This window comes from Barbatula barbatula (assembly GCF_947034865.1).
Source record: "Barbatula barbatula genome assembly, chromosome: 3".
NCBI lineage: Eukaryota > Metazoa > Chordata > Actinopteri > Cypriniformes > Nemacheilidae > Barbatula > Barbatula barbatula.
This window is the reverse complement of record NC_136764.1, coordinates 24,490,959-24,518,113: the sequence shown is the minus strand read 5'-3', so window position 1 is coordinate 24,518,113 and position 27,155 is coordinate 24,490,959. Positions and strand designations below refer to the sequence as shown.

Genomic DNA, 27,155 nt, shown 5'->3' with positions numbered 1-27,155 from the left:
TCGAGCAGTCAGCCTGCCCGTCTCTCTGACCCACTTAACATGCTGTCTGTTTGCAGCCTCCGTCCTGTATCGCTGAGCCAAAGGGGGCTGTCAAAGAGCGGTAACACGCCTCCATTGCAGGGGCGGATACTCGGAGGGGGCAGGAAAGACAGCGTCTCCTCAAATACATTCGGATGGAACATAATCTGCAGTTTTAAAAATAAACCTTCTGTACGGCAGTCATTTTCTAACAAGTCAAGTCTAACATAGTGTGAATGTGAGAGAAAAGAGCAAAACACAGGTAAAGCAAAATCTGTAATTGAACAGTTACTGTGTTAATGGGATGAAGCCCGTCTAAAAAGAAAAAATAGATACAAATAGGATCACCGTTTTTGAAATTTCACAAATCATGTCATTCCAAGCCTGTATGACTTTCTTTCTTTCTTCAGATATTTTGAAGAACGCTGGTAAGCAAACCATATTGACCCCCATTGACTTCCATTGTATGGACACAAAACCATTTTCAAAATATCTTCTGTTCCACAGAGTCATACACAGATGGTTTATATTGCGGTTATTTTGACCAAACATACAACACTATAGTGTAACCTGTAAGGCACATCATTCTGAGGCTGAGGTCTGAAAGCTGTGTGTTGTATTTCACACAATATCTCATCTAGCCTTAAAATCAAATTTCAGAGCGGATCACAATGTGTACCGTGACATTCAACCGAGCTTTCTCTTTCCACACGCAGGTCTACAGGATGTGCTTCCCGAGTACCTGCGGAATCGTTTTGTGGAGGCGGCCCTCAGTTACGTGGCGTGTAATTCGGAGGGCGAACTACTGTGTCGCAACAATGACTGCTGGTGCCGATGCTCTACAAAGTTCCCCGACTGTAACTGCCCCTTCGCGGATATCAAAGCTATGGAGGAGAGCCTCCAAAAGAGCAAGGAGTCCTGGAGCAACCTCAACAATGAGTTTATGGAGTCAGGTAGGTTCACCTAATCGCCAAGGAGTGTTCAATTCTGGTGTTATGAAAACTTTCGCATAGACGTCGTGTCCTGACTGGATTAAAGGGGTGAGGGAGTGCGGGAGCAATGAAAGCGCGTAGGTACAAAAATGACAGGTGAATCGCACTGGTTTATTGCTGTGGTGGCAATTGATGGATATACTGTCAGCATCTGTATTCCCTCAGCAGCTCTTTCTCACAGGGATTCAGGCTTCACTGCATTGTAAACAGCAGCAGTTTGTAAAAGTACTCAGCGCAGTAGAATTGGAAAGCGAGCAGATATGGCAGATTTCCAGAACAGGGCAGTAAATTGAGGTAATGACCCCAGAGAATTTGAACATTAACTTTTAAATGGCAAACCAAAAAACAGTTTCAAAGCCTACTTTGAGTAATTAAAGTAAATAATAGGGTTTGCCTCTATAGACCACTTAGCAAAATGTATTGTAAACACTGGTCCAGAAGCACTTCCGGTGTCATTTATTTGATTATATTATTTATAAAAAATGTATATATATATATATATATATATATATCATACAGTATATAGTTCAACATTTTGATTCGATTACAAATGTTCTATACTCAAATTATAAATCATTATTATAAGTTTTCCGTTGTGAATCGGGATACGGTAAGAAGTCATTTAGGCTACTTGAACAATACATTTTTATGTTTATTTTTAACCAAAATAGTTACATATAGTAGCTTTAGAAGTTCTGTCTGTAGATTGTAGCAGCCAACGGCTCAATCCACCGCTCTCCCCTCCCTTTTAAGCACTTCGGTGACTGACATAGGACCAAAATGTCATGTTTTCGCCCCAGGTCTTTATACTCCACTAAAGACATAGTTATGTATATTGTATGGCTCCTTAATCTTACACATTGCACTTTTACGTAAGTATAAAGTTCATTGTTACATATTCTGCTCAGTAGGCTGGATAGCGTGTGACCTTACATTAGTTCATGGTTGCTAACCAGCTTGTATTCATTCCATATGGGAAGCATACGAATAACCTTGAATAAACTCAAACAAGGTTTTAAAGCATAGCGAGAGCGCATGCACTACTATTAAACCACAGCCCCAACAGCATCTTTTCATTACACATTGCGAGTTGTGTGCTACTAATACAGCCACCATACACATGCAACAGACATTAGCGGTGACATGAAGATGAAGGATCTGTACTGTGAACACAAGGGCTGTAGGTATTATCCTAGGTGTCCAGAGAGATGGAAAGTTAATGAGAATTCAATCCTGCTCTTATTACCATTGTGTCCATAGGCAAAGCACTTAACCCCACGGTGAGTCAAGGGGATCGGCTGTGCAATTAGTGCTATGTATGCCGCTTTGGATAAAAAGCATCTGCTAAGTGTGAACTTCAGGAAACAATAACAAACCCTCACAGAGTAATGCATTACGAATGGGGAAAAGCCGTTGGTTTTCCTTAACCGTCACTCAAACAATCAGCTGGGAGCCGGTGAGCACCATCAAAGAACAAAATACGCTTCATTTGATTTCAAGAACTGCAAGAGTTGCCAGAGGACCGTTCTGATCAAATCTGTGATTTAAAAAACGACAAAGACAAAAAAGAGGGAGGATCAAGACAGCTGTAACCCAGAAGAGGGAAAAGTAAGGAAAGATGGCAACTCAGGTTTTTCTCCCAGCCGAGCATTTCCACATTCAAAAAATGATTCAATCGGGAAGATAAACCTTGACTGGCTTAAAAAGCCTCGGCGCTCACTGCTCAGTGATGGAGCAATAATGAAAGCAGCTGAAATCCTTTTAACCGCCTCGCTGAACTCATAATAACGCATATCTCTTTTCAGCAGGTGAATTGCTAGGCTTGGAAAAAAGGGTTATTTGACTAGCATGTAGCATGGCTACAGCATCAAGGTTTTTTTACCCTCACCCCATTGTCAAGAGTCCAGACAGTTGAGAGACAACATTGTTCTGAATTCTCAAACAATTAAAAATCTGAAAACAAACAAAAGTCTGAAACTGTATGAATCTTTGAAACTTTGTATATGATGTTTCTGGTTTAACTAAATGCACTGTTGGATATAAATATTTAAAGACCTGTACATGTACAATATGCACACAGATGGTTGCCAACTATGGTAGCCGTTTGCTGGATTTTGCGAGAATCAAACAGACGCCGTAAAATTTGTGGCAACTCGCGAAATTTTTAGATTGACGCAGATTTTCTGCATAATTTGTCCAAAGTCACACCGTGTGATGTCATCCGTCAAAACCTGCACAAAAAGTCAAGCAGAGACACTATAGAATTGTCTGTAACACTTACAATTTGCAAACAACATCCATTGCAATCTGTTTAATGGGGTCATATGTCGTGAATATGTGTTTTTCTGTGTCTTTGGTGTGTTATAAGTTGCCCATGCATGTATCAGACATTTAAAATTGCAAAAATTAAAGGGTCGGAACAAAAGATGCATTCTATCTCAAAGGGAATGCTCACCCAGACCAACCTTTAAAACGCCTCGTGTAACCACACCCACACAAATCTACGTCAGTTTATGGTATGATTGTATACGCAAGTAAAGTGGGAGTACCTCTCAGTACAATTGCTTTGGAACCTGATGTTCCAAATATGGTAAGACATACCTTTAATTACATTCCATCACACGTTTTTTGGCTAAAGGTTGCAGGCTAGTGGCTTTGAGTAAAAAAACACTGCACACCTGGAAACAACACCATCTTATCTATGAAGAAACCTGTAATGTTTATTTCAATGAACATTCATCCCAATCAACTAAACTCTAATTTCTTAAAAGGGTCATGGCAGAAACTCATAAACCTTATCATACGCAGAGACATTTTCACATCCATAAACATGAAGCGGCATGAAACAAAACCTGATAGGTTGCTTGACCAGTCAGTCAAAATGGCCTCTTAAGCGGGCCTTAAACTTATAGCGGCCAAGGTTTCCAGACCTTCAGTATGAATCTGCTGTATGCTTTTAATTTAATAAACAATGCATAAATTATGATTTCACATGCGGTAGTTTTAAAGAAGAACCCTTTTTGCCAATTCAAGTAGTATCTTTAACTTTTTCAGTAACAACCCCCTCCAAAATTGTTATCGCAAAACTTGAATAAAGCCACTACAAAATTACTCAGCAGAAATCACAAAAGATCTCAGCAAAATCCTGTGGGGACTGACACTGTTGAAAGACAGCTAACTTCTTTTTAGGACATACTAAAAAACTACAGTGTAAGTATGTTTAGGTATGATTTGCTAGTGCTCCCGTGAGGGTTAGTTTTAGGGCTGGGGGCTTCAGTATAATTTTTTTCTAATAATCGTACGTTTATTACAAGCTTAACACCGTGTCTACACCGGACGTTGCGCGATGCAACAGAAGACGATTCAACGCATTAGAACCTATTATAATTTTACATTTTGTCCACACTCGATGCTAACGCAACACTCCCATTATAACAAGCCCTGTGACATGTTGCATATTGCGCTGCATCCGGTGTAGACTTGGTCTTAGCCACTTCGTATATCAGTTACGAATTCATGTGAGATCAGGTTGTATTTATTACAGAATAGTCTTTAATGCTGATCTAGTCTGTCATTCCTTGATAACCGCTCAAAACTAACAACACAGGGTGCAGGAGCCGTTAATATTTTGTTGTGTTTTTTTGTTTTATTTTGTGTATTTTTTTAGTTATTTGAATATCTGGCATGATAGTGTTTAACACCGCATCCCAACCAAACGCGATACGATGAGATTCTTGATATATGAAATTTGTTTAGCGATACCGAACATGAAATAGGGGCGGGGCATGACAATCAATCACAAAACCAATCAGAACGTCTTTTCTCTGTCCACACACCTAGAGCACATAGAGAGATTCATCCTGTCATCATGACTACAGTGTACTTAATCAAACGACGAAATAGAAACCGTTTATAAAATAGAAGCGCCCATTGCTCATCACGGCTGTTTAGGGCAAAACCTCTTATTAACATGGAAAAGATACCTTTTATCGTGTGTCGCGGCGTCCCATCGCGGTTGGCTAGGACACGGTGTAATCCAATCAGCTTCTATGACAGGTTGATCATTTGGAATGAGGACCAAAACCAGTGCCACCCAAAATAGATCAACAAAACAGAACAGAACAAAAGCCTCCGGTTAGTCTCCCAACCTCCTACACTGTGCATTTCAAACAGGACAGATAAACACAATCACACACCCACACAGCAATACAATCAGAGATACTTCACCAATGTGAAATCATTTCCCTTCATATTCTGCGGACTCAACTTTGTTCACAAACCCCACGCATTGACCTTTTCTCAGCTCGGTATTCTTATCGGGTTGCTTTCGGAACCATGGCGCACAATGATTTTTGCACCTCTCGTTAAACCGCCATGATTGATCTTGTTTACAACAGTAAATCCAGCCTTTGAAGCCAAAGGTTCTTGCATTTACAGTTCTTCATCCTTCAATTCACAGCTTGATTGGTCCAACTCTCCCATTGTGTTAATTAAAAAAGGTGGTTGTTGTTTTTTACATGCTACCACCAACAACCAGCCCTGGCAACATGTTTATCCTCATCAGAGTCTGCCAATGGAGATTTTCACGGGGGTTTTGTCCATTTATGGGCTCAATTAGTCATTAAAGCACCCACCGCTCGCACTTAGATAAGACCCTTTTGCTGTTTGAAAGTGACCGATAGCAATAAACAACAAATTAAGGTCTTTTTTAAGCAAATTGATTTCTTTGGTTCAATAAATGGCACCCACTTACCAACCACCGAGTTTGTATAAAGAGGATTACACTCCACAGACATATTCTGATATATCCGTGTCTTAGCTGGATCGCACTTGACATTTAGACGGGTTTTCAATTTATTCAGTCATTAATGGACGAAACCTAAAGTGAGAGCTAGAGTTTTGAGATTTTTGTTTGTTAGTTTAGTTTTGTGTTAACTGTGGTGAACTGTGGTGAACAATGTAACACCTAATAAACACACGACCTTGTTTGGCATTTGATTCATGAAATGCAGGATTTAAGATCAGCAGATTCTGAAGCCATCTTTAAAAACACACTCTTTAGTTCGATCTCTTTTCTACTCTTTCTATCGTAAAAAAAACTTAGTTTGTATACTGTTGTAGGCTATACTGTATGAGACCAGTTTTACGCCTTTGCTGTCCTTATGTTGTTACAAATGAGGTTAAAAATGGAAGCAGTTGGAAGTCGCTTTGGATAAAAGCGTAAATGTAAATGCATCTCATAAAATAAATAAATCAGAAGTAGCATGGTTGATGTGGTGGGGATTAAATGATAGTTCACCCATGAACCAATGAATTCAATCCAGTGACGAGGCTGGTTAGTCTAAACAGGGATTATACAAAACTGTAGCACTGTCAGAAACATGATACGTGTGCCCGACTAAATCCCCAAAGAAGCTGAAAAAGGCTCAGAACAGGTCGACCTACGCATCATTGTGTCACGAACACTGAAAATACCAGTTTCTTATTTAATTTCTGCATGTTGCTTGGGGAAATAATTGGGGTGGATTTAGGAAATGAATAATTCATAGCGCAGTCCTTCTGTCGGCTTGGCTGTTGTTGTTAATTAAGTACATTTAACAGCTCAGATCCTAATGGGACATTCAGGATGTCAGGCCATTTTCATTTTTAAGCAGATAAGCAGGTTGATTATGGATATTTCAAGTTTTCTCTTGCTTCAAAATTACTGCACATACGGTACATAAAAAAAGGTAAACTTGATTTATGAAATTGCATGCAAATGCACTTTGTTAACCAAAATACTTCTCCAAAATTGTTAACTAACTACACCTGAACTGTTCTCTGTTGTTCTGTCTTTGCTGGCAGAGGTGTTGAGTTTTTTCTTATGTGACAGAAGAACATTGTGTTTTTCACCGTCAACAAAATCAAACCTCAGGAGTGACGTAACGTCATCCAACAGCAATGTTAAAGTCTGACAGCGTAACAAGACACATGAAAACAGTATTTGGGATACAAATATTTTGACCTGTTTCTCCAGTTTTCATTTTCTGCTAAATAAATGCAGATGGGAGTTTATTTGAAATTTGCTAAACACATACTGTACCTTAAAATCGAACATATAGAAAGACTTATTTAAAATGTCCAGGAAAAGTCCAAAAACTTTTGTTAAGACTTTCCTGAAACTTTGCGAAGTTGCTGACAGGCAGTTGTTGGCGAGCAAGTGGATGGCCAAACCTGAACACATTTAGTAAGACAGAATTTCTTGAGAACAGCAATGCTTGAAGCTCTTGTCAAAAGCTCTGGGATGCTGATGACACTTCCTGTGGCGAGACGCACCAGGCCAGACTGACAGATAGGTCCTGGCCTATAGGGACATGAGCTTCAACAAGGTCCAGTGTTGGACAGTGTAGGACTTTGTGGTTGTGCATTTACTTGTGGTGTAAGACAGCTCCACAACACTCTGACAACATCTCACGCTTGTTTACACATAAACATGTCATTACTTTATGCCATAGGACAGGGGTCCTCAACCTTTATTAAGACCGGGGACCCGACGACAGATAGAAAGAAGGAAGGAAGAGGGACCCTTGGTACACACAGCTTAAAATTGAGAATTTGAGCATGACCTATACACGAAAACAGCGCAATACAATCGAGATCACATACTTCATGATGCTTACATTACAAAGATATTAAAATGCCATCTGAAATGAGTTGTGATATTTATAATTAAATTACTTTATATAATTAATATAATAAAATTATTCTTTATAACTAAATAGCATTTTTGTGTTTCATTTTTGAAAAAAAATATTTGATCAATAATTGATGAACCACTGATGTACCACCACAGACTGAAGACCGTTTTCATAGAAAACCTTTCTTATATATTTCACAAAAACCTTTTTCGTTATTTTTTCAATTTATGAACATCATTTTCTAGTAAACATTAAGTTCCTTGTTTTATTAGCCAATGGGATTTAGATTATATTACTTCCATGAGCTGTGTGTTTGCCATCCGGTTGGATACAGTATATGTTGTAATATTGGGGAGCCATGTCCCTATTTTTGATTTGTCACATTTTTCCATTAGTAGATAACCTCAGTTAATAGACATGGAGTAAAAGTCACAAAGGTCCAGTTTTGAATGTATTTTTAACAAAACTAAAACCAACCTGAGGAACCTAAAAATAAAAATAAGATAAAGAATTTCCTTAGAAACACAGACAGCTGAAGGGTTTGTGTGCGGGTGATGGAGGACCGCCGGGTGGTCTTGCTTCAACTGTCTTTTAGATGAACCGAAATGCAAACTTTCTCCAGGTACGTTAGACCTCCTCGCTTTTCCGAAGCTCGGTCACATGCCACTCCCACTGACCGGTGGGAAGCCGTGTTTCACACAACTGCATATATTTCCTACATTGATAAGCAGCAGTCATCAAATGTGGCAGGTGGCGCACATGAAATGAGGACAGATTTGCGCAGCGCGTGTGTGCAAAATGAGTTATTGGCTGGGTGAAAAAATTCTGTAATTTTCATCAGCGACGGTATTAGAAGTGTCACTTTCTTACTGGCTGCCACTTAGACCTGCAGGTAGCCCGTGCACTCCTTCACTCCCCTTCTGCTGACATATGTGAGAGACAAATGGCAGTTCATCTTGCACGCGGGCTGATCTATGTGCCGGTGTAAAGGGAAAAGAATCAAATCCACATGGGGTAATTCGAGAAGGGCTTCGATTCAGGTCACATTTCTCGCCGAGATCACCCATTGAGCACCTCGAAATAATGTCATCGGGAAGAGAGGCCACGCACACACAGAGCAAAAAAACTGTTACGTGGTGCTGTTCACGGCAGAGTTTAGATTACCGTTCACACCATCACACTGAGATTTTTTTTTACCCAGGAGCACTGCTGTCGTAGATTTAATTATCAGAAACAAAATGGAGGACAGAAATGAATCTTTGAAGGAATCCAATATTCTGCTCCAAACATCTGCTCTCGTAGAAGCCGTAACGTTATGTCATCTGATATCTTCATACAGAGGGCTGTTCTAGATGATCCCATACCGATATGTAGGTGGAAGATGATGTTAGCTATCCGATAGTCTTGAAATCATATTCTGTAATGCAGCCTTATGTTTTTTTATTATTTGATATCAAATTCTATATTATAAATAACATGCACCAACACACACACCTATACATTTAGTATGTTTTGTTCCTTGTGTTATCTTTTTAATGTCGTTTTTTCCCATCAAAATTGAATTTTCATCGCATGGTACTGCTTCTGTGATGTGTTTGAAAACTATCGACCTTTCAACCTTAAAAAACGATTGCACGAACCTTCTGAAAAAAGATGTGCATCCGTTGTTAAAATGCGTTGCGATGATCGACAGGAGCAGTGCGGTTTGGATTAATTGGCTTAATTGCTGTTAAATTGGTTCAGACAGTCTCTTGAGAAACACAATCGATATCTGCTTTCATCACTGGAGGGTGGACCTTCATCCATGTGATAAAAATTCATAAACATCAAAAGACACTCTAGCGTCAGTGGAAAGAGAGAGGGGTTAATGATAGGCAAGGGATGTAGTTACTCCTGCTTGTCAGAAATAGTCTACCAACAGCTACTTAAGCTGTCCACACGTCTTTTGTTCTGTCTGTCTTGTTTGGATGAAAAATGACAGGAAGCTTCGCAGTCAACGTTAATAGTCTCTTTAATACTTTTCCATGGCACAGATCCATGTTATGTCAATGTGCCCATTTCTCAGTTGTTTCTTCTTGACATCAATGAACAGTTTGAGATTTTTGATTAATCTGATATTCAGATTCATCTAATGTTATAGTTCCCAAAGGCAGGAAATTTCACAACTGATATTTCTTAAATATTTCACTTTACAATAAGGTACTATTTGTTAACAATAGTAAATGCATTAGCTAACATAAACTGTTACCTAATGTTCATTTCTCGCTATGCTGTTCACATTTCCTTTTTAGATTTATGATATAGTATCACTGTATGTCGACAACTGCATAATAATTGTATTTATTTTTGAGGGAGGCTAGTGTTTTTATTTTAAGGGCGCATGAATTAAATAAATACATTTAAAAAAACACTACAACGCTCCATAAAAATACATTTACCTATTCGGCAGATGCTTTTATCCAAAGCAACTTACAGTGTGTCATGAACGGCGTGTGGAAGAACCCAAGTGCAAGGCAGAGGAAGGGTTAACAAAACTTTTCATAATAAAAACAAAAACCCACGATGGGGAACACGGCAAGTTAAATATAAATACAAATCTAAACTTCCCACGAAGGGGCAAAATAAACAAGGTCTAAGAAATATAAATAATAAGTATGACAAGAATGGTGACATGCCACAGTGGAGACTAAAAACAATGAACCGGCAAGGAACAAAGGGCACTAAGACTATATACTGTATATTGAAACGCTAACAAGGGATGATCACAAAGGGAGGGTGAAGGGCAGGTGAAGGGAAGTAAACGCTAACAGGGAATTTACACAGGGCAGGTGAGGGAAATGAAGCACTTATGGGTGGCTAACAGAAAACCAAGGGGGCGGGGCTAAAGGACGCAACACCGCAGAGAGAGATTACAAAAACAAACCATGTCATGCCAACTCTTCACATAAAACACATGGACCTGACATGATCCTGCCACAAGACTCGAAAACCAAGACAAGGAGAGTCAGGATCATGAAACATTGCATTGTACTATACATTTGTTTCTGAGTATGTGCAATCCCCTGGGTTCGAACCCATGACCTTGGCATTCTATGCTCTAACCACTGAGCCACAGGAAGAAAAAAAATAAGAATTGTCCATTTTGATTTTCGGTGCGTTTACATTTGTCATTTACATGAGACCTGTATCTGAATTTTGTCCACACACACATTGAGAAGTATAGTGCAATGCAATGTAAGTCACTTTGGATAAAAGAGTCTTCCAAATGAAATGTAAATGAAAAGACAAGACAAGTGTAAACCTGCTTCTGATCGGAATGTCATCCTTCATAAGTAGACCTCCATCGAAGAATAAGTATCCTTTATCTAGCTTTTGATCTTGTAACAAGCGACTTGTCATCTAGCCATATTTGTGGCAGCTGGGCAAGGGACTTGGTAAACTCCATAATGAAGGCGCTAGCTGATGTAACGATACACTGCTTCACGGCAGAACGGAAGATACGTGAAGTCGTGTGAAAAAGGCCTATTCAGACGGTTTATCTGTCAAGATTTTTCAAACCTGTACACATTTTGTAATTCCACTGAACACAAAGAATAAACATGTGTTTGTAACCGAACCGACTTCCATAGTAGAAAAAAAACCTTCTACTGTAGTCAATGGATGCTAATTGGTTTCCTACATTATTCGAAATATATTCTAATTATTCTTCATTTTAAAAACTAATTTGTATGACTATAGGCCTATGTCTGGCCTCACCATTTACATGGCAGTGACGTACATTGGACACAATTTCAGGTAGCATCTGCTCTGGATCTCTTCTGCATTCTACACCTGAGCTTCTGCTCTAGGCAATTTCTTAGGACCCAATAAAATTGTCAGGGTCAGATATCATCCTTTCCGACATGTATTGCGATGGCAGCAAAACCAGCAGATTTACGTCAACCGTGAGTCACTCTGAACCCTGTAAATACAATAAATTTAGTCAAGCGGTGAATAGATAGCTCTTGTCTGCTTTTTCCAATGTACTTGCCATGAGATCGTAGTCTTTGCGTAAAGAGTGCTGAGCTATGGACAGCTTGGTTTTCATTGACTCGCAAAAAGTCAGCTCAGGCAGAGTAAGAATTGTTTTTCTACCTTTGGTGGAGGCTGTCCACCATTAAAAAATAAGGGTAACGGACTGGATTTGTGAACATCACAGGTTGACGTTTTGGTGTCACCTTGGTACAATGACATCTTGAACAGAGTGAGATTAGGACAGAGTTTAACCGCTTACTGCTTGTCAGGCATGTCAGATTGTCTTTACTGTGACTGAGCTGAGAGCTCCACAGACCTTAAACAGTCAGAACACAGTAAACAGCTCAGACAAAACCTGAACTAGACGTTCAAGGGCAAATTCATCAAAAATTGAGCCTTGGATGCAGAATTTCAATTTCTACAGTCCAGTTCAAAGTCCCTAAGAAATCAAAATTGAATTTTGGGGGTTTTAGTAGGATCACGTTAGCCTTAAGTTTACAGTCCTCCAAGTCACTGACAGAAAGGCAAAGAATCCTTCACTTCTGCGAATGCAGATCAATTATGTTTTTATGACATCATTCTGCTCTTCACCTTATAATCAAGTTCCAGTCTGTTGGGTAAACAAAATGCTATTTGCTTATTGTAAAAGTGGGAGGAGCCACTATAATTCCTTGTTTTCAGTGAAAATCCACGCATCGAACAAATCTGGTTATTTCAAGACACATGTTTTCTTTGTGAATTCGTAAGGGATAATCTACAGCTAGCCATGCATCGGAGGATTTTAATGTACCTCCGCTTCGCATCTGGTGGTTCCAATTATATCACGGTCATTTGCCAAGTTAAAGCTGTTATTGATGTTTACGGTGTAATTTTTGATCACGCAGATGAAATTAACAGTTATTTTGATTGATCAAACGAATCGACTATTCAGACTGACCATGGTATATTTAAACTTCATCAATTTATTGGGGTAATTCTTAATTGCAGAATGATGCATTATCACAGTACTGAAACATTCTAAAGTCGAGCACATCTAAAATAAGACAGGTCCAAATAAACACTGAATCAGCCGGGGCTCATATCTCGCCCAGAGCTTAAAGTAAAAGCAGAAGAATAGTAGATTAACTTTACATTGACCAAAATTTTCAGACAAAATGAGAGGTCCTCAAATATCATTTATGCTTATAAAAGCTGCAAAAGTTCCTTCAGGAAGAAAGCCTGAAACATTTCCTCACGTTCCCCGCTGTGACTGCCGAGATTTATGGTTTACCACCAGCTCTTTTACAAGGGGCAAAATATGGCTAAATAAACAGGATTATTGTTGCATGCTTTTATTTGTGAAATGAATGCATTTAAATCATTTTCCTTTATATATTAAACAGTCACTGTTTAGCACAATATGCTCTTAAAGCATTCCCACAAAGAAAGTGTGCAGTCGATTAGCTTTTATATAATTTAAGGAAGCATTGTATCATTTTAATCGGTGCACAAAAGGTATTTTACAAACATGTTATGCGTTATATAATATAAATTGTCCTTATTAGTAACAAAAGCTGGCAGTTTCACAGTGTGGGATAAAACATACACGTTGCCAATGTTAAACCAAAACTACGCCTTTGGTCTTATTGCCTACGCAATCACATTTCCATGACAGAATGCATGATTTCACTTTGGGTTTGTTCTGTGGGTCATAGTGCCAGCGCTTTGTCTCATTTTTCTTTTGATCTTAATTGTTTCAGTAAGAACAAACAGGTTGACAGTGTTCATTCAGCTGCAACAAAGCAAATTTGAAGAAATAAGTGCCTTTGATATAAAACGACTGACTGGGAGCCATTTTGTATTGATATAAGAACTACTTGAGCAGCCTAACCCGTAAGAAAAAGAGAACAGGAGCCATAAAATACATCTTGGTGATGCAAATAAAATTCAAGAGCCCTGATTAGATGCTGCAGATGTTCATTGTTTTGTGCATGTAACGGAAGTAGCGTTTAACCGCACACCTGTTCAATTCATAAAGCCATCTGCGCTTGTTTGCGTTCGCACCCCTTATTTCCTGCTGCCCTTCCAAATCAAACAAAGCTGAAAAATAATGCTCAATAAATTACATGTTACCAATATGCTTGGTACATGCAATATGCTTATTTACATGATAAGCAGGGCCACGCCAACACGCCCCAATCCAATGTTGAATTGTGTCTTACAGAGATATCTTTTAGCAATTAGCTGTCAGAAAAGCTTTAGATGAGAACTCAAAGCAAATACTTTTCCCCTACAAAGATGCCAGCAGATAGAATGAGCAAAGCTGTTCCTGGGAAGCATCAAGGTCACTGAACTACTGCCTCTGTGACATGTGATGTCACCCCCGCTGTCAGAAACCTAATGCGGCAGCAGACCTGACTCCAGCCCTCCGGCTCAGGCGCTACAAAAAAATGTCTTTAGAGATACAAAGCGGCACTCTGACAGAAACATACCGTATTATTAGAAATGTCGGCTAAGCTAGCTAAAATGGCACTTTAAAGAAATATTAAAAGGATTCAAAATTGTACGTTTGTTCTGTATGGTAGTGTTTGCTGTTTTTAAACCAAAAGCACTTTTGCAATGTAGTTTTCTACTGTGAAAGCACTACACAATGAAAATGCACATTTTCCTCCCAAAATTTCAAATAGTACATTATAATCGTGCCCTTTAACATACAGAGAAGCCTTTTATCTTGATCATAAAATAAAAAATCCCTTCCGCATGTCCCACCCCTTCCTGTTTCGTAAGGATACGTGTAAAAACTGCAAAGATAAAGTGCCAAATTCTGCAGCACACCGGTATGATTCAATGTTTGGTGACATTTACTGCAGTATAGTTATATTGTGTATGTGTATGTTATCTCACTCAATACATTGTGTATTGAGTTAAACTCGCATCTGTTGTTAAACAGTGTTTCGGCGAGGTAAAAAGTAACTTCAAGCTGTTATTTTAAATACTGTATGTAGCAGGCTACCTAATGCTTTTGTTTTTCAGTGCTGTTGACCTTGTATGGAGGCCGAGAGAATAATATTTTATAATGAAATTCAGAGACGCACGGAGACGAGAAGATTTTCTTTTTTATAGCTGTCTGACAGTGATGGAATATTGAGTGAGGCAGCAGAAGAGAGGCACCGGCGATCTTTTGAGAATCTGTTTTGTTGTGCAAGTGAAAGGTGGTTTTGATGAAAGTGAAAGAAATACGATTACCCGGTTTGGGCTGTTTGGGTGTGAATGATCAAAAATAAGCTCTGCTTCAGCAAAAACAAGAAAGTACTTGAGGATTTACAGCTAAAAAAAAGGTTATACAACCGTCTGCCTCTAAACTCAAAAGCCTTTATATTTTAGATTTATATAAAAAAAGTTTTTTTGTCTTTAATGATGTGACCATCCGGTTTGTGTGACAGCACAGTTCATTCTGTTCTGATCCACGGCTGCGGATACGCTGCAGCCCACCGACACTTGTTTTATGTTATAAGGGCTTCATTTATCCTCCTGCCCCATTTAAGTTCAGACCAGGCCCCAGTGCACCCCAAACTCATAATAACTCGCTGGCCTGATACGCTACGTAGTAATGGCCTATTAAGAAAAATAAGCATCGCTGTAATTCTTGCTAACTTAGAAGCATGAGGCGATTATAATGAAGATCATTTACTTAGAGCAGAAATGCCCTGCTGTATAGTTACGTATGCCTTTTTAAAAAATGTCTTTTCATTGCATGTCACATAAATCTTTAAAAGTGGCTATAAACAGCACACCTCTGTTCAATGGAATAACAGACACAAATATTTTCTCTCGATCTTTTTCGTGTGCAAGTGTACTGCGATTTGCCACCATAGATGTAAAAATGACAAATTTGCACTCCGTCGCACTGCCATGGTCTCTACCAATACTTTACAACTTACAAGCAACTGTTTCGAGTGTTTTATGTTCCTCTCCAGACTTTGATAGGCAAAAATTACCGTCTTCGTTTGGATTGATCGTCTTTATAAGGTTTCAGAGGCTGAGACCACAACAAACTCAGCTTGGCCTTGTTGAAAGTGCCCACCTGAGTACAATAAGCAGTGATGGCGGTACACGGCACCAAGACAAAGAGGGTAAAGGCTCTGTATTTATGGCTCAGGGTTTCACCGGCGTCAAGAGCTGAGAGGAATATATTTCAATGACTGCTTCCGAGCTCTGATGACAACGGTAGTGGAGGGAACAGTATTTTATCAGAGACAAGCTCTTACGACACTGCATTATTATTCTAAAAGGAGCACTCTCCTTCAACAGGTTACCAGCTATGCATGTTGGTAGTATTCTGTGCCTTATGTTTCTTGTTTTGCACACCGAGATCTCTGTATATGCTGAATATACCCACAAATGGCAATATAGGAAACGAATATTTGTTTGGAAATATTAAAGAAGGATGATTCAGAAGCTTGAGATGACACCTGCAAATGTAATGGCACATACGTGTAAATGTGTTAAATTTGTCATGGCTCCTATTTCAATGTGTGAATTCTTGGACAGCTTTGGAAACTCTTCTGTTCAGATCTAAAGTGTCTCTTTTTAAAATTACACAAACAGCTCAGTTCTGCATTAATGTCCGGGGAAAGTGGGATCTTTTGGCCCGACTGTCTGAACTGATTGAATATCTTTAATTTCGCACCATGAGAAATGTCTCATCGGGACCCCGTCACTAGACATCTTCTTCAAAAAAGGCCGTAATGTATCACCCGTTGCTGCTATTCATCTGTGTATTACTCCTCTCTCCTCCGAGATCCACCAAGTTTTTCCGGCTTTAAAATAATTTTCCACTTAAGAGATACGAAGACGTATAGAGGTCAGGCAACACTGTGTGTTCTGCAAAAAAATAAGACTGCCTCCTCCTCCCGTGAAGAGGGAAAGCGCTCATTTGAATACATTATACAGGTGTCCTGTTTTCTCATCGAGAGCGAAGCAAAAAAAAAGGTGAGGGGCAGAAGGTCCCACTTTCAGCATCCTCCATCTGATTTATCTCCTGTGTCCTGATTAAAGAAGTTGAAATTCGCAGAACGTATCTTGCGTCGCATTAAACGCAACTTCTGCTGAGTTTGGGGATGATAATTATGTTCTCTGCTATTTAGATGCAAAACAGTTCATTACAGGTATAATGAATTTGTGAGTCTTATTTGCATCTAATGAAAAAAGTGTAAGGCTGGTATATAGGTAATTTCAACAACATCGCCCGACTTTGCATTCAGCCTGAAATGTAAAGTTAAGGTTCCTCAGCGCCTCTGCTTGTGAATAGCTGGCGTTCCATTGATGTTTTGCTTATAATTACAAACATAGATCAGATTTTATCGGCAGACATCCTTGCTTCTGCAGACAGCTGTCTAATGCACAAAAAAGCAGATCACTGTAGCGGAAGCTTTTCGCCACAGAAACAAATCTATTTAGATGCTTTGAATTCAGAAATTGAATTTCTAAAATACTGACGAACAGCGTAGACTTTGCTAACTTTATCATACTGATGAGATTTTCTGCTTACCTGTACATTTAAAGAAGTTCCAGTTAAAACGTATTAAAGGTGTCATTTTTTGGAGGATCAATTGACAATATAATATACATAACTGACTTCAGAGGTGTATAACAACATTACATAATGAAGCGTTATGTTTTTATTGTCTTAGAATGAGCCATTTCTATCTACATACACAGCGGGTCCCCTTGCATGGAATTCGCCATGTTGTTTCTACGGTAGCCCTAAACGGACAAACTGCTCTTCAGAGCGCGCTTCGTAAAATCTTCAGCAAAGAAATGAAAACATAACGACATCTTAGTCCTGTGTCAGCCACCAAAGTGCTTTGAAAGGGAGGGGTGAGCTATGGAGTGAGCCATTGGCTAGAATACACAACCTCACCAGTGGATGCCGCTAGATTTCATACACTGGACTTTTGATGTATAAATTTCATTGTCAAGAAAAATATGGCAGATTTTACTTTTATAATGTATCCGTATGCCTTTTTTCTTAATACTATCGATTTGTTTGTTTATGGCTCTGTTGACAGCTTTTCAAACTTTGTAGAAGGTATGAAATATCAGTGATGATACTTGAACCTTTATTTATTATATAAAGGAATTTATGTTTATAAAGAAAGTTTCCTTGAGTTTTCAGACCGCGTTGATTACTTCTACTTTGTAGTTTTCACCATGTGCACCAACGAAAAACACATTTAATGTTGCAAGTACAGTAAATGTCACAGTCCCCCTCCCTCTACAATGATCCCCAGAAGGGGCTGTTGTTGTATGATGGTGATAAATCCAGCACGCACACTTGCTCATTAAACAGATCTAATTCTGTACAAACACGTTTGAGAATTGCAAGCCATGCATAAGAAATCAGCGATATGTGTGTTTTTCCTAAAGAAAAATGCGCCTCAGTGGGGTTGAGCTTAAAGGTGACGTTCCTCTAGAGAATGTGCCTTTAGTCACTTATATGTAGCACAAATGCTGTTAAGACCTTGTTGAGCGACTAGCTGAACACGCACGGATGCCGGTTGGTGCCCATCAGTCCATGTTCATAGAAATGTGAAGTGCTAATGTGCAAAATGAGAATGTGTTTTGAAGAAAATAACCTCATCGTTTAAGCTGACATTTTTAGGAAGGTCTAAATTGTCCATAAATTTGACCGTAATGTCATAAATGCCAGTGCGAGGCAAAAAAGGAAAGAACAGGCGACTTGGATTGTCTAAATGTGCTGTGAATAATGAGATCTCCACTCCTGCAGAATGTGGGTTAGGGAGAGATAAAGAGATGCCGAGAAGATGGAGAGAAGATTTTTCTGTCAACAGAGCCGGAGAGAGATAGTAAAAGAGAGAGAAAGTCTCATAAAAGCAAAGCTGCATATGGCTAGGTTTTATGCTGGCATACGGGGACGGGCCGGTAGGTCATTGCGTTTTGATTTGTTGAGATAGGATACAAAATGAATGGCTGTAGTTTTATTGGGTTATATTACCATATCATAATCCTGATCTTTGTCCTTGTGTATTTTTGTTCTAAATGTAGATGTTAAACTCTCTCTTTTGTTATCATGAGATGAACGCAAGCATGTTGCGGATTCGACTCGGATTCATGGGGTGATAAAGGTTCTTCTTACATAGACTGTAGGAAAAACCAGGATAAATTATCAATGATTCTAAGTTTTATTCATTTATTGACTGCAATTCACTTCAGGCACTGTGATAAATATTTCTGTAACATAAACTGGACTCCTGGGGCTTTATACACAGGGCATAGAGAGGCATGAGGCCTAATGGTTAGAGAGTTGGGCTTGTGATCAGAAGGTTGCCGGTTGTACCAGCAGGTCATGACTGAAGTGCCTTGAGCAAGACACCTTACCCCTGATTGCTCTGCAGTAATGTGCCACTGTAAAAAAAACAACTTGTAAGTCGCTTTGGATAAAAGCGTCTGCCAAATGAATAAATGTAAATGTAAATTTTTGTAGTCCTCTTCCCCATTGCAACAATTTTATTCATTAGCATCCAATACCTTTGTTGACATTTTTGCTATCAAAATACTGGATAACGTAACACAAAAGATGTATATTGATCATACACAATTTATTCAGTATGGTTCTAGCACATACATTTTTACATTTACTGTATGCAATGAAACGTTTGAATGGATTTTTTAGAGCAAAATTGGAGGTATTTTTTAAAAGGGCCGTTCCGTGCCTTTTCATTCCAATTCAAAATAGGAATTGATTTTCGATTCCCAACCCTATTTTATAGTTTTATTCAATTCTATAATATCATTTATTAATTCTCACGGTTGAAAGAACATTTAATTGCTATTGTTTTCACAGTAAATGACATTCATTATAAATGTGTAATGGCTTCACATTATATTTTTGACAGCTAATTCGATTTATGTGAATGTATGCTGTTTTTGTGACATTTAAAGCTAAGTTGAAAGCATATAGAAATGATAGAAAACATGTTCATTTACATCACTACATTTACATACTTGTACACACACACACACACACACATACACTCACCTAAAGGATTATTAGGAACACCATACTAATACTGTGTTTGACCCCCTTTTGCCTTCAGAACTGCCTTAATTCTACCTGGCATTCAACAAGGTGCTGAAAGCATTCTTTAGAAATGTTGGCCCATATTGATAGGATAGCAACATGCAGTTGATGGAGATTCGTAGGATGCACATCCAGGGCACGAAGCTCCCGTCCCACCACATCCCAAAGATGCTCTATTGGGTTGAGATCTGGTGACTGTGGGGCCATTTTAGTACAGTGAACTCATTGTCATGTTCAAGAAACCAATTTGAAATGATTCGAGCTTTGTGACATGGTGTAATATCCTGCTGGAAGTAGCCATCAGTTGATGGGTACATGGTGGTCATAAAGGGATGGACATGGTCAGAACAATGCTCAGGTAGGCTCTGGCATTTAAACGATGCCCAATTTGCACTAAGGGGCCTAAAGTGTGCCAATAAAACAACCCCCACGCCATTACACCACCACCAGCACCACCAGCCTGCACAGTGGTAACAAGGCATGATGGATCCATGTTCTCATTCTGTTTACGCCAAATTCTGACTCTAGCATCTGAATGTCTCAACAGAAATCGAATCTCATCAGACCAGGCAACATTTTTCCAGTCTTCAACTGTCCAATTTTGGTGAGCTCCTGCAAATTGTAGCCTCTTTTTCCTATTTGTAGTGGAGATGAGTGGTACCCGGTGGGGTCTTCTGCTGTTGTAGCCAATCCACCTCAAGGTTGTGCGTGTTGTGGCTTCACAAATGCTTTGCTGCATACCTCGGTTGTAACGAGTGGATATTTCAGTCAAAGTTGCTCTTCTATCAGCATGAATCAGTCGGCCCATTCTCCTCTGACCTCTAGCATCAACAAGGCTTTTTTGCCCACAGGACTGTGGCATACTGGATGATTTTCCCTTTTCACACCATTCTTTGTAAACCCTAGAAATAGTTGTGCGTGAAAATCGCAGTACCTGAGCAGATTGTGAAATACTCAGAGCGGCCCGTCTAGAACCAACAACCATGCCACGCTCAGAATTGCTTAAATCACCTTTTTTTCCCATTCTGATATTCAGTTTGGAGTTCAGGAGATTGTCTTGACCAGGACCACACCCCTAAATGCATTGAAGCAACTGTCATGTGATTGGTTGATTAGATAATTGCATTAATGAGAAATTGAACAGGTGTTCCTAATAATACTTTAGGTGAGTGTGTATATATATATATATATATGTTTTTTAAATGCACTTTTTGCATGACTGATCTTCGAAGATCAACAAAAAGTGCAAATAACTTGAGTTTTAACTAGAACAATTTGGGGTTTTTTGAGGTACATTTATTAACTATTACTAAATGGTACAAAATAGTAAATGGTACATTTACTGGGGTTGTGTGTGACTTTGGAAAACTCTGCTTTAAAAATACTTTAAACAGAGACTTTGGCATCTAAACCACCAAATATTGACATCCGACCAATCAGTATGTTGCACATCTTTGGTAAAAACGAATTACCTTGCTGGTCTTTTTTGCAACTAAACCAGTTATAGTAAAACCAATACAATATATGTTTTAAGCGTTTTTTTTTTATTTAGCATGGTAGCCACCAGTAGCCTGAGCTAACAACTATGAGTACTGTATGTACAGACCACACTGATCATTGTAATGCAGATGTGTGCAGTCTGCTCTTTTATTTTTCTATTTTATTCTCTCTTCGTATTCAAAATGACAAGTGCACAGAGAAAATTATGGAGTAAGAGAAAAAGAGGTCTTGCGAACAAAGACCTTGCAATAGTTAAACCGAGCACAAATGACAGTCTGAGCCTAGGCTAATATTATTACTGTGATTTAGTCGTGTCTGTAGGTGCCCGTGGGCTCAGCGCTCACAGGATCATTGCACATAGTAATGGCCTGAGACACCGCGGCGCGCGGTGCATATCGTAATGCCCTGTGACATCAGTGTAAAGCCTTATATGTGAGAAACACCAGGGATTGGCTCAGCTCTGTGCTAATGTTCCCATTTCTTTTAGTTTTGAAGAAAGCTAATGCCTTTTTAAGTGGTCCCAGAATTTCCAGATAATAGCCCTCGATAATATCCCATAATACTCCAAATGTTTCGCTGTTTCGGTTTGTATTGCAGTTCGAAATGGAAAGAGTTTTTCGAGTGAACCTCGACGTTCCAAAGACAAATTACTCGACAACCTGTCCTTATTTCAAACAGCGATCAATCAACAGTACAAAACGATTGTCAAAGTTTTAATAACCCTACACATCTACCATCTACAACACCGTAGCGCTGCCGTTATTCCGCTTGCTTATATGCAGCAAGTCAGGTGATTAATATTATTGTCACCGACAGCTTTTTTACAACACCCGCAGTCAGCCGCTCAATAACTCATATACAGATTTCCCATCATGCATTCGCATCATGAACCATCTCACGTTGTCTCATCTCGCTAGATTCAAAGCTCATAACAGCTCAATATAGTGTATTCATCCTCTCCAAGGCTTGGAAGTCATAATAATAACCGTGCTAACTTTTGTTTTGCTCTCTTTCTGTTTTTTTCCAGACGAGTTCAAGGCCTTTCTGAGGAAACTGCCGCCGGATCATTTTTTAAACACCTCCGCTATCTTAAGGTTCTGGACGTCCGATCTGGTCCTGCAGAGACGTTACGGTCTGTTGGAGGCCAGCACTAAAGCGGTGCTGGGAAAAGCCATCAAGATAGTACGAAAGCTCTTTGCTCTCAGCAAGCGCTGTCCCGCACAGCCTCAGATCAGCCTGCCTAGAGAAAGGTACAAAGCCACACATCCACGCACAGCCTCAGATCAATACCTGACGTATTTAGTTCATCTGAAAAAAATATGCACGCATAATTTAGAGGTTTGAAACGGATTGATATGTCATACTCTGTATGAACTGCCATAAAAAGGGAGCTGCGAACTGTACTGTAGAGATCCTTCAGAAATCCATACATCATACTGCTTTGTAATGGCATGAGATATCTTATTCTACTGGCCATGAGAATTTCATAGCACATGGCCTTCCTTAGCCGTCGTGCGTGTGTCTTTTGTGTACAGGCGCATTGTACCACATGGCGTGATTTATTAGAGCTTGACTTTTACAGGGTTCAGCTGTCGTTGTTATTGGGAAATTATTTGGCTTATGATTCCGTGAGGAAAAGGTTGGCGCTAACTAATCGTGCTGTCAGAGATCATGGAATAAACAAAAATAAAGAGAGAAGGTAGACTGGATGGTATTCAAACAAGGCAACATTTAGCTCCTGTTTAGAGTGCGAGACCAAGCGCAACCGCTAGATTTCAATGTACCATACGATTTCTTTAAAAGTTACACGAACGATTCAACAATTTGTTAATTTAATAAATTGCATTTAACAAAATTCAACAAATCGTTTATTTAATATAGTTATAATACAATAAAATAATACAAAAATTTATATTAAGATAAATGTAATTAAATATAAATAGTTGTATATTTACCCACTAGCCAGATCGATAGACCGGATGTTATCTTCCATCCAGGTGAGGGCCTCCGATGAAACCATTTATAAAAAGTACACCCACCCGTCATAAAAGTAATCCATACTCAATTTGGGTTTACAAGCAACATATTTTGACCCTGTTTCGTCGGGCTGGGACGATATATCGCGATTCACATTAATTCTACCTAATCACAAATTTGACGGTCAAAAAACACATCTAACGTGAATTACGGCTCTTTGGAAGTAGGAAGAACTGTTCAAACCAAAATGACTATGTGAACGAGTCGGTGATAACGTGCATTTGAAAAAGCAACACTCATCATTATAAATATACTTTATTATCGAGAAACAAAACTGAAATGGTTTGTAAAACATTTGCATTTCCTTGAACTACGTGTGTAAATTGTACTTCTTCTGTGGAGTTTCTGCACCAGAATACCCTATGGCTTTCAGATGTGGCGGCATTAAACCGTAATTCTTTGAGACAATGAACATAGGAATTGCACCATATATCGTTCCAGCGTTAATATTTAGAGATCAATACGTTGCATATCAATGTAAATAGAAAACAAAGATAACCCAGCAAGATAAGTTCAAATATGGCGAAATATAATTTCTATGGTGACTAGTTGATGGTGACTAGTTGACAAATGTTTTGTCACTACTGTATTGTCTGTTTACGTTTAAAATAGTTCAAAATATTAATCATTTTCTATCACAAACATTCTGTTTTGATATTATTTTTATGATGGATGGATGTCTAATTTTCTGGTAAACTATTCCTTTAGTATAATTTGTTTTAAATCATTTTTCAACTTGCGCTTAAACCGAACCGTCATCTTTCCCATTAATGTGTGAGCACTCCTTAGGGGTTTATTCAGCTGTTTATTGAGTTTTTAAACATGAGTGTTTAATGAACTGAAGAGTCCAGGACTTAAGGTGTAACCAAATGAAATTCCACAGGGAAACAGCAGACAGAAAAAGCAATGGATTTTATGTGCAGCATTAGGCATTCAACCATTGTAAGTTGGAGTGAGTAGGAAGATAATGGACAGCCTGTAGAGTCGGAGCATTAATTTAGTTGACTTGTCTCTTTGTTAAATTACATTATAAAAATAATTCAGTGTCTTCACATGCACCCCTGGTACTGTTAAGACTCACTTCCTTTAACACTTAAAAACGATTTGCCTTTGTCAAAGAACAGGCAATCAGCAGAAAATTAATATTCTTATCAATCAGACGCTGGAAATGAAGAGTTTTAACACGCTACTCAAACAATTTGTCACGTCACCGATGTCTTAATTTAGCAGAGCTTAGACTAATCATATCTGCAATTATCCTGTTTTCCTCTGCAGGACCCTGGCTTTTTGGCTGAACAAAGCCCAGTCTCTGTTGTACTGCAGTGAGCACGGCGTTTATGGCACCTTCTCCGAGCAACTGCAGGGTTGCATCTGTCCCGCAGACCAACGCAACGTCTGCCAGGGCACCGTTCCCTGTAGGGTCGGCGAGGGGACCCTCTGCTCGTCCTGTGCCCCAGACAACATTACCCGCTGCGGCACATGCCTCCCAGGAAGCATCCTCCATATGGGCTCCTGTCGGCCCAACATTGCCAACTCTTTGGACCACTACGTCAACTTTGACTTTGACATGCCAGACGCGGAGATGCGTTACCTCCTCCACAGGTTAGACAGCCGTATGGAGGTCCACGCCATCTACATCAGCAACGATGTGCGCCTGGGCAGCTGGTTCAACCCAGCGTGGAGGAAGCGCATGCTGCTCACCCTGAAGAGCAACAAGAATAAGTCCAACCTCATGCATATGTTGATGGGGATCTCTTTCCAGATCTGTTCCACCAAGAACAGCACGCTAGAACCCGTGCCTGCCATCTACGTCAACCCTTTTGGGGGCAGTCACTCGGAGAGCTGGTTCATGCCCATCAACCAGCAGGACTTTCCAGACTGGGAAAGAACTAAACTGGACTCCTCGCTCCAGTGCTATAACTGGACCCTCAATCTTGGCAGCAGGTGGAAGTCCTTCTTTGAGACGGTACATATTTACTTGCGCAGCCGCGTCATCACGGACGATCCCGTCGTCAACGAGACCCTTTTTTACGAGCCGCTGGACCTGGACGACCAGTCGGCCAATCTGGGCTACATGAAAATCAACAGCATGAAGGTGTTCGGCTACAGCATGCACTTTGACCCAGAGGGGATCAAAGACCTGGTCCTGCAGTTGGACTACCCATACACGCAGGGCTCCCAGGATGCGGCCTTCCTCATGCTTTTGGAGATGAGGGACCGCATCAACAGGCTCTCTCCACCGGGAGCCCAGCCGTTGGACCTCTTCTCGTGCCTGCTGAGGCACCGGCTCAAGCTGTCGTCCAGCGAGGTTGTGCGCATACGGGAGGCGCTGCAGAGTTTCAACGCCAGACTCCCTAATTCGTCCGAGCCAGAACTCAGCCAGCTGTGCAGCTAGCTCGGATGAGTTCTCGTCGCTCATTTTTGCCTGCGTGTGAGAATGTATTTGTTAATGAGATGAGAGGAGGAAAATAAATATATTGTCAGTGTGTTTGTGTAAATGTTAGTGGATGAGAGTGGCTTTGAAGCATCTTCCTTTGGGAACCGGTTGTAACAAACAGCATTTTCAATTGACTGATATACTGCAGGAGCATAGAAGCTGTTGAATATTCCCTCACTGGGAAAATCTTGTTGAAGAAGAGGAAATCTAGCCTACGGTCAAATCTACTCAGTGTCTTTGAGCAAGGGATTCCTTTGATAGAATGGGGATTTAACTTAAGGGAACTGCCTACTCGATGATCCTGATCAAACATGGAAAGAGAAGATTTTAAGCGAAAATATATACCTGCATTTTCTTAGCACGTACAGTAAGTGCCGATGCCGTAGGTCTTTTTTGGCAATGACATTGTTTGAAAAGCAGAGAATAGACGATAAGGGTTACAATCTGTAACGTTTTGGAGAACGGTTTTAAAAATCGACAAATAATTCAATCCTTGCTTTTCTATTTTATCTGGAGTCGCAAATCCTGTATCGTGAGATCTGTATATCTGTATTTAATGCCGGATTGAATGATTGAATTGCCAGAATGTCGGACAGAAATTTCTTTGTATTCAGAGATATGGCCAAACCAAAAGGAGAACATGAAAGCGAATTCAGTGGCAACCTTTCTATACAGTTTTTTTATGTTCACTGCAGTCTCTTCTAAAGAAATTACTTAAGGGAACATACTTACAATATCGCTTTGAAATCGGTTCGTGGACTGCTTTGTAAATATTGCTCCATCTCATTCAAGAAAAGATTCACAGCGCTTCTTGGATATATACAGATAAACATCTGTATTTGTACTTTTTTGAAAGTGCAAGACCAAAAAACAACACTTCAACACAAAACAATTGCCTTATGAAGTGAAGTCTCTGTTCTGATATCAAAGCACACTTGGCTGTATGTGTCTTTCTCTCTCTCTCTCTCTCTTTAAAATCTCTTTAAAAAACTATCCTTGAGCTTTTTCAGTAGTTCTTGTTATTTTCCTCTATATTAAATTCTCTCATTTCAATTCCAGTGACCTTTAATCTGTACATTTTTAATTGAAGTATTCTATGCGAAGTGCATTTTGTGTCATCTATGTGCAAATACAGAGTTTCATTTACATTACCCGATTCAATAGCTTTGTTTAATACAAACATTTTCAATACTTTCTCGTTATCCAAAATCCTCGATGTGACCCAGTGTATTTTGACATCTCTGCAGTTAGAAGCACTTCTTTGCTCTCAGGATTTAAAAAGCGTATCACTTAAGTGTTTTGAATTAAGTTACTTGGGTTGTTGCATTTGTCAACTTAATCAACCACAAACAAAAGCTTTTTAAAGTCATTGAATAAAACTGGAATGTCTATATATG

At 39.5% G+C, this 27,155-nt stretch overlaps 1 protein-coding gene across 1 annotated transcript in view; it reads left to right on the top strand.

Moving 5' to 3' along the window:
• brinp2 (bone morphogenetic protein/retinoic acid inducible neural-specific 2) overlaps positions 1-26,908 on the top strand; it is a 79,530-nt gene extending 52,622 nt beyond the window's left edge. The window contains exons 7-9 of the mRNA XM_079451878.1: positions 735-971; positions 22,312-22,534; positions 24,597-26,908. Of these exons, the coding sequence (XP_079308004.1) occupies positions 735-971; positions 22,312-22,534; positions 24,597-25,716 (1,580 nt within the window). The 3' untranslated portion in view covers positions 25,717-26,908. The remainder of the gene's footprint in view (positions 1-734; positions 972-22,311; positions 22,535-24,596) is intronic.
• Positions 26,909-27,155: the final 247 nt, after the last annotated feature.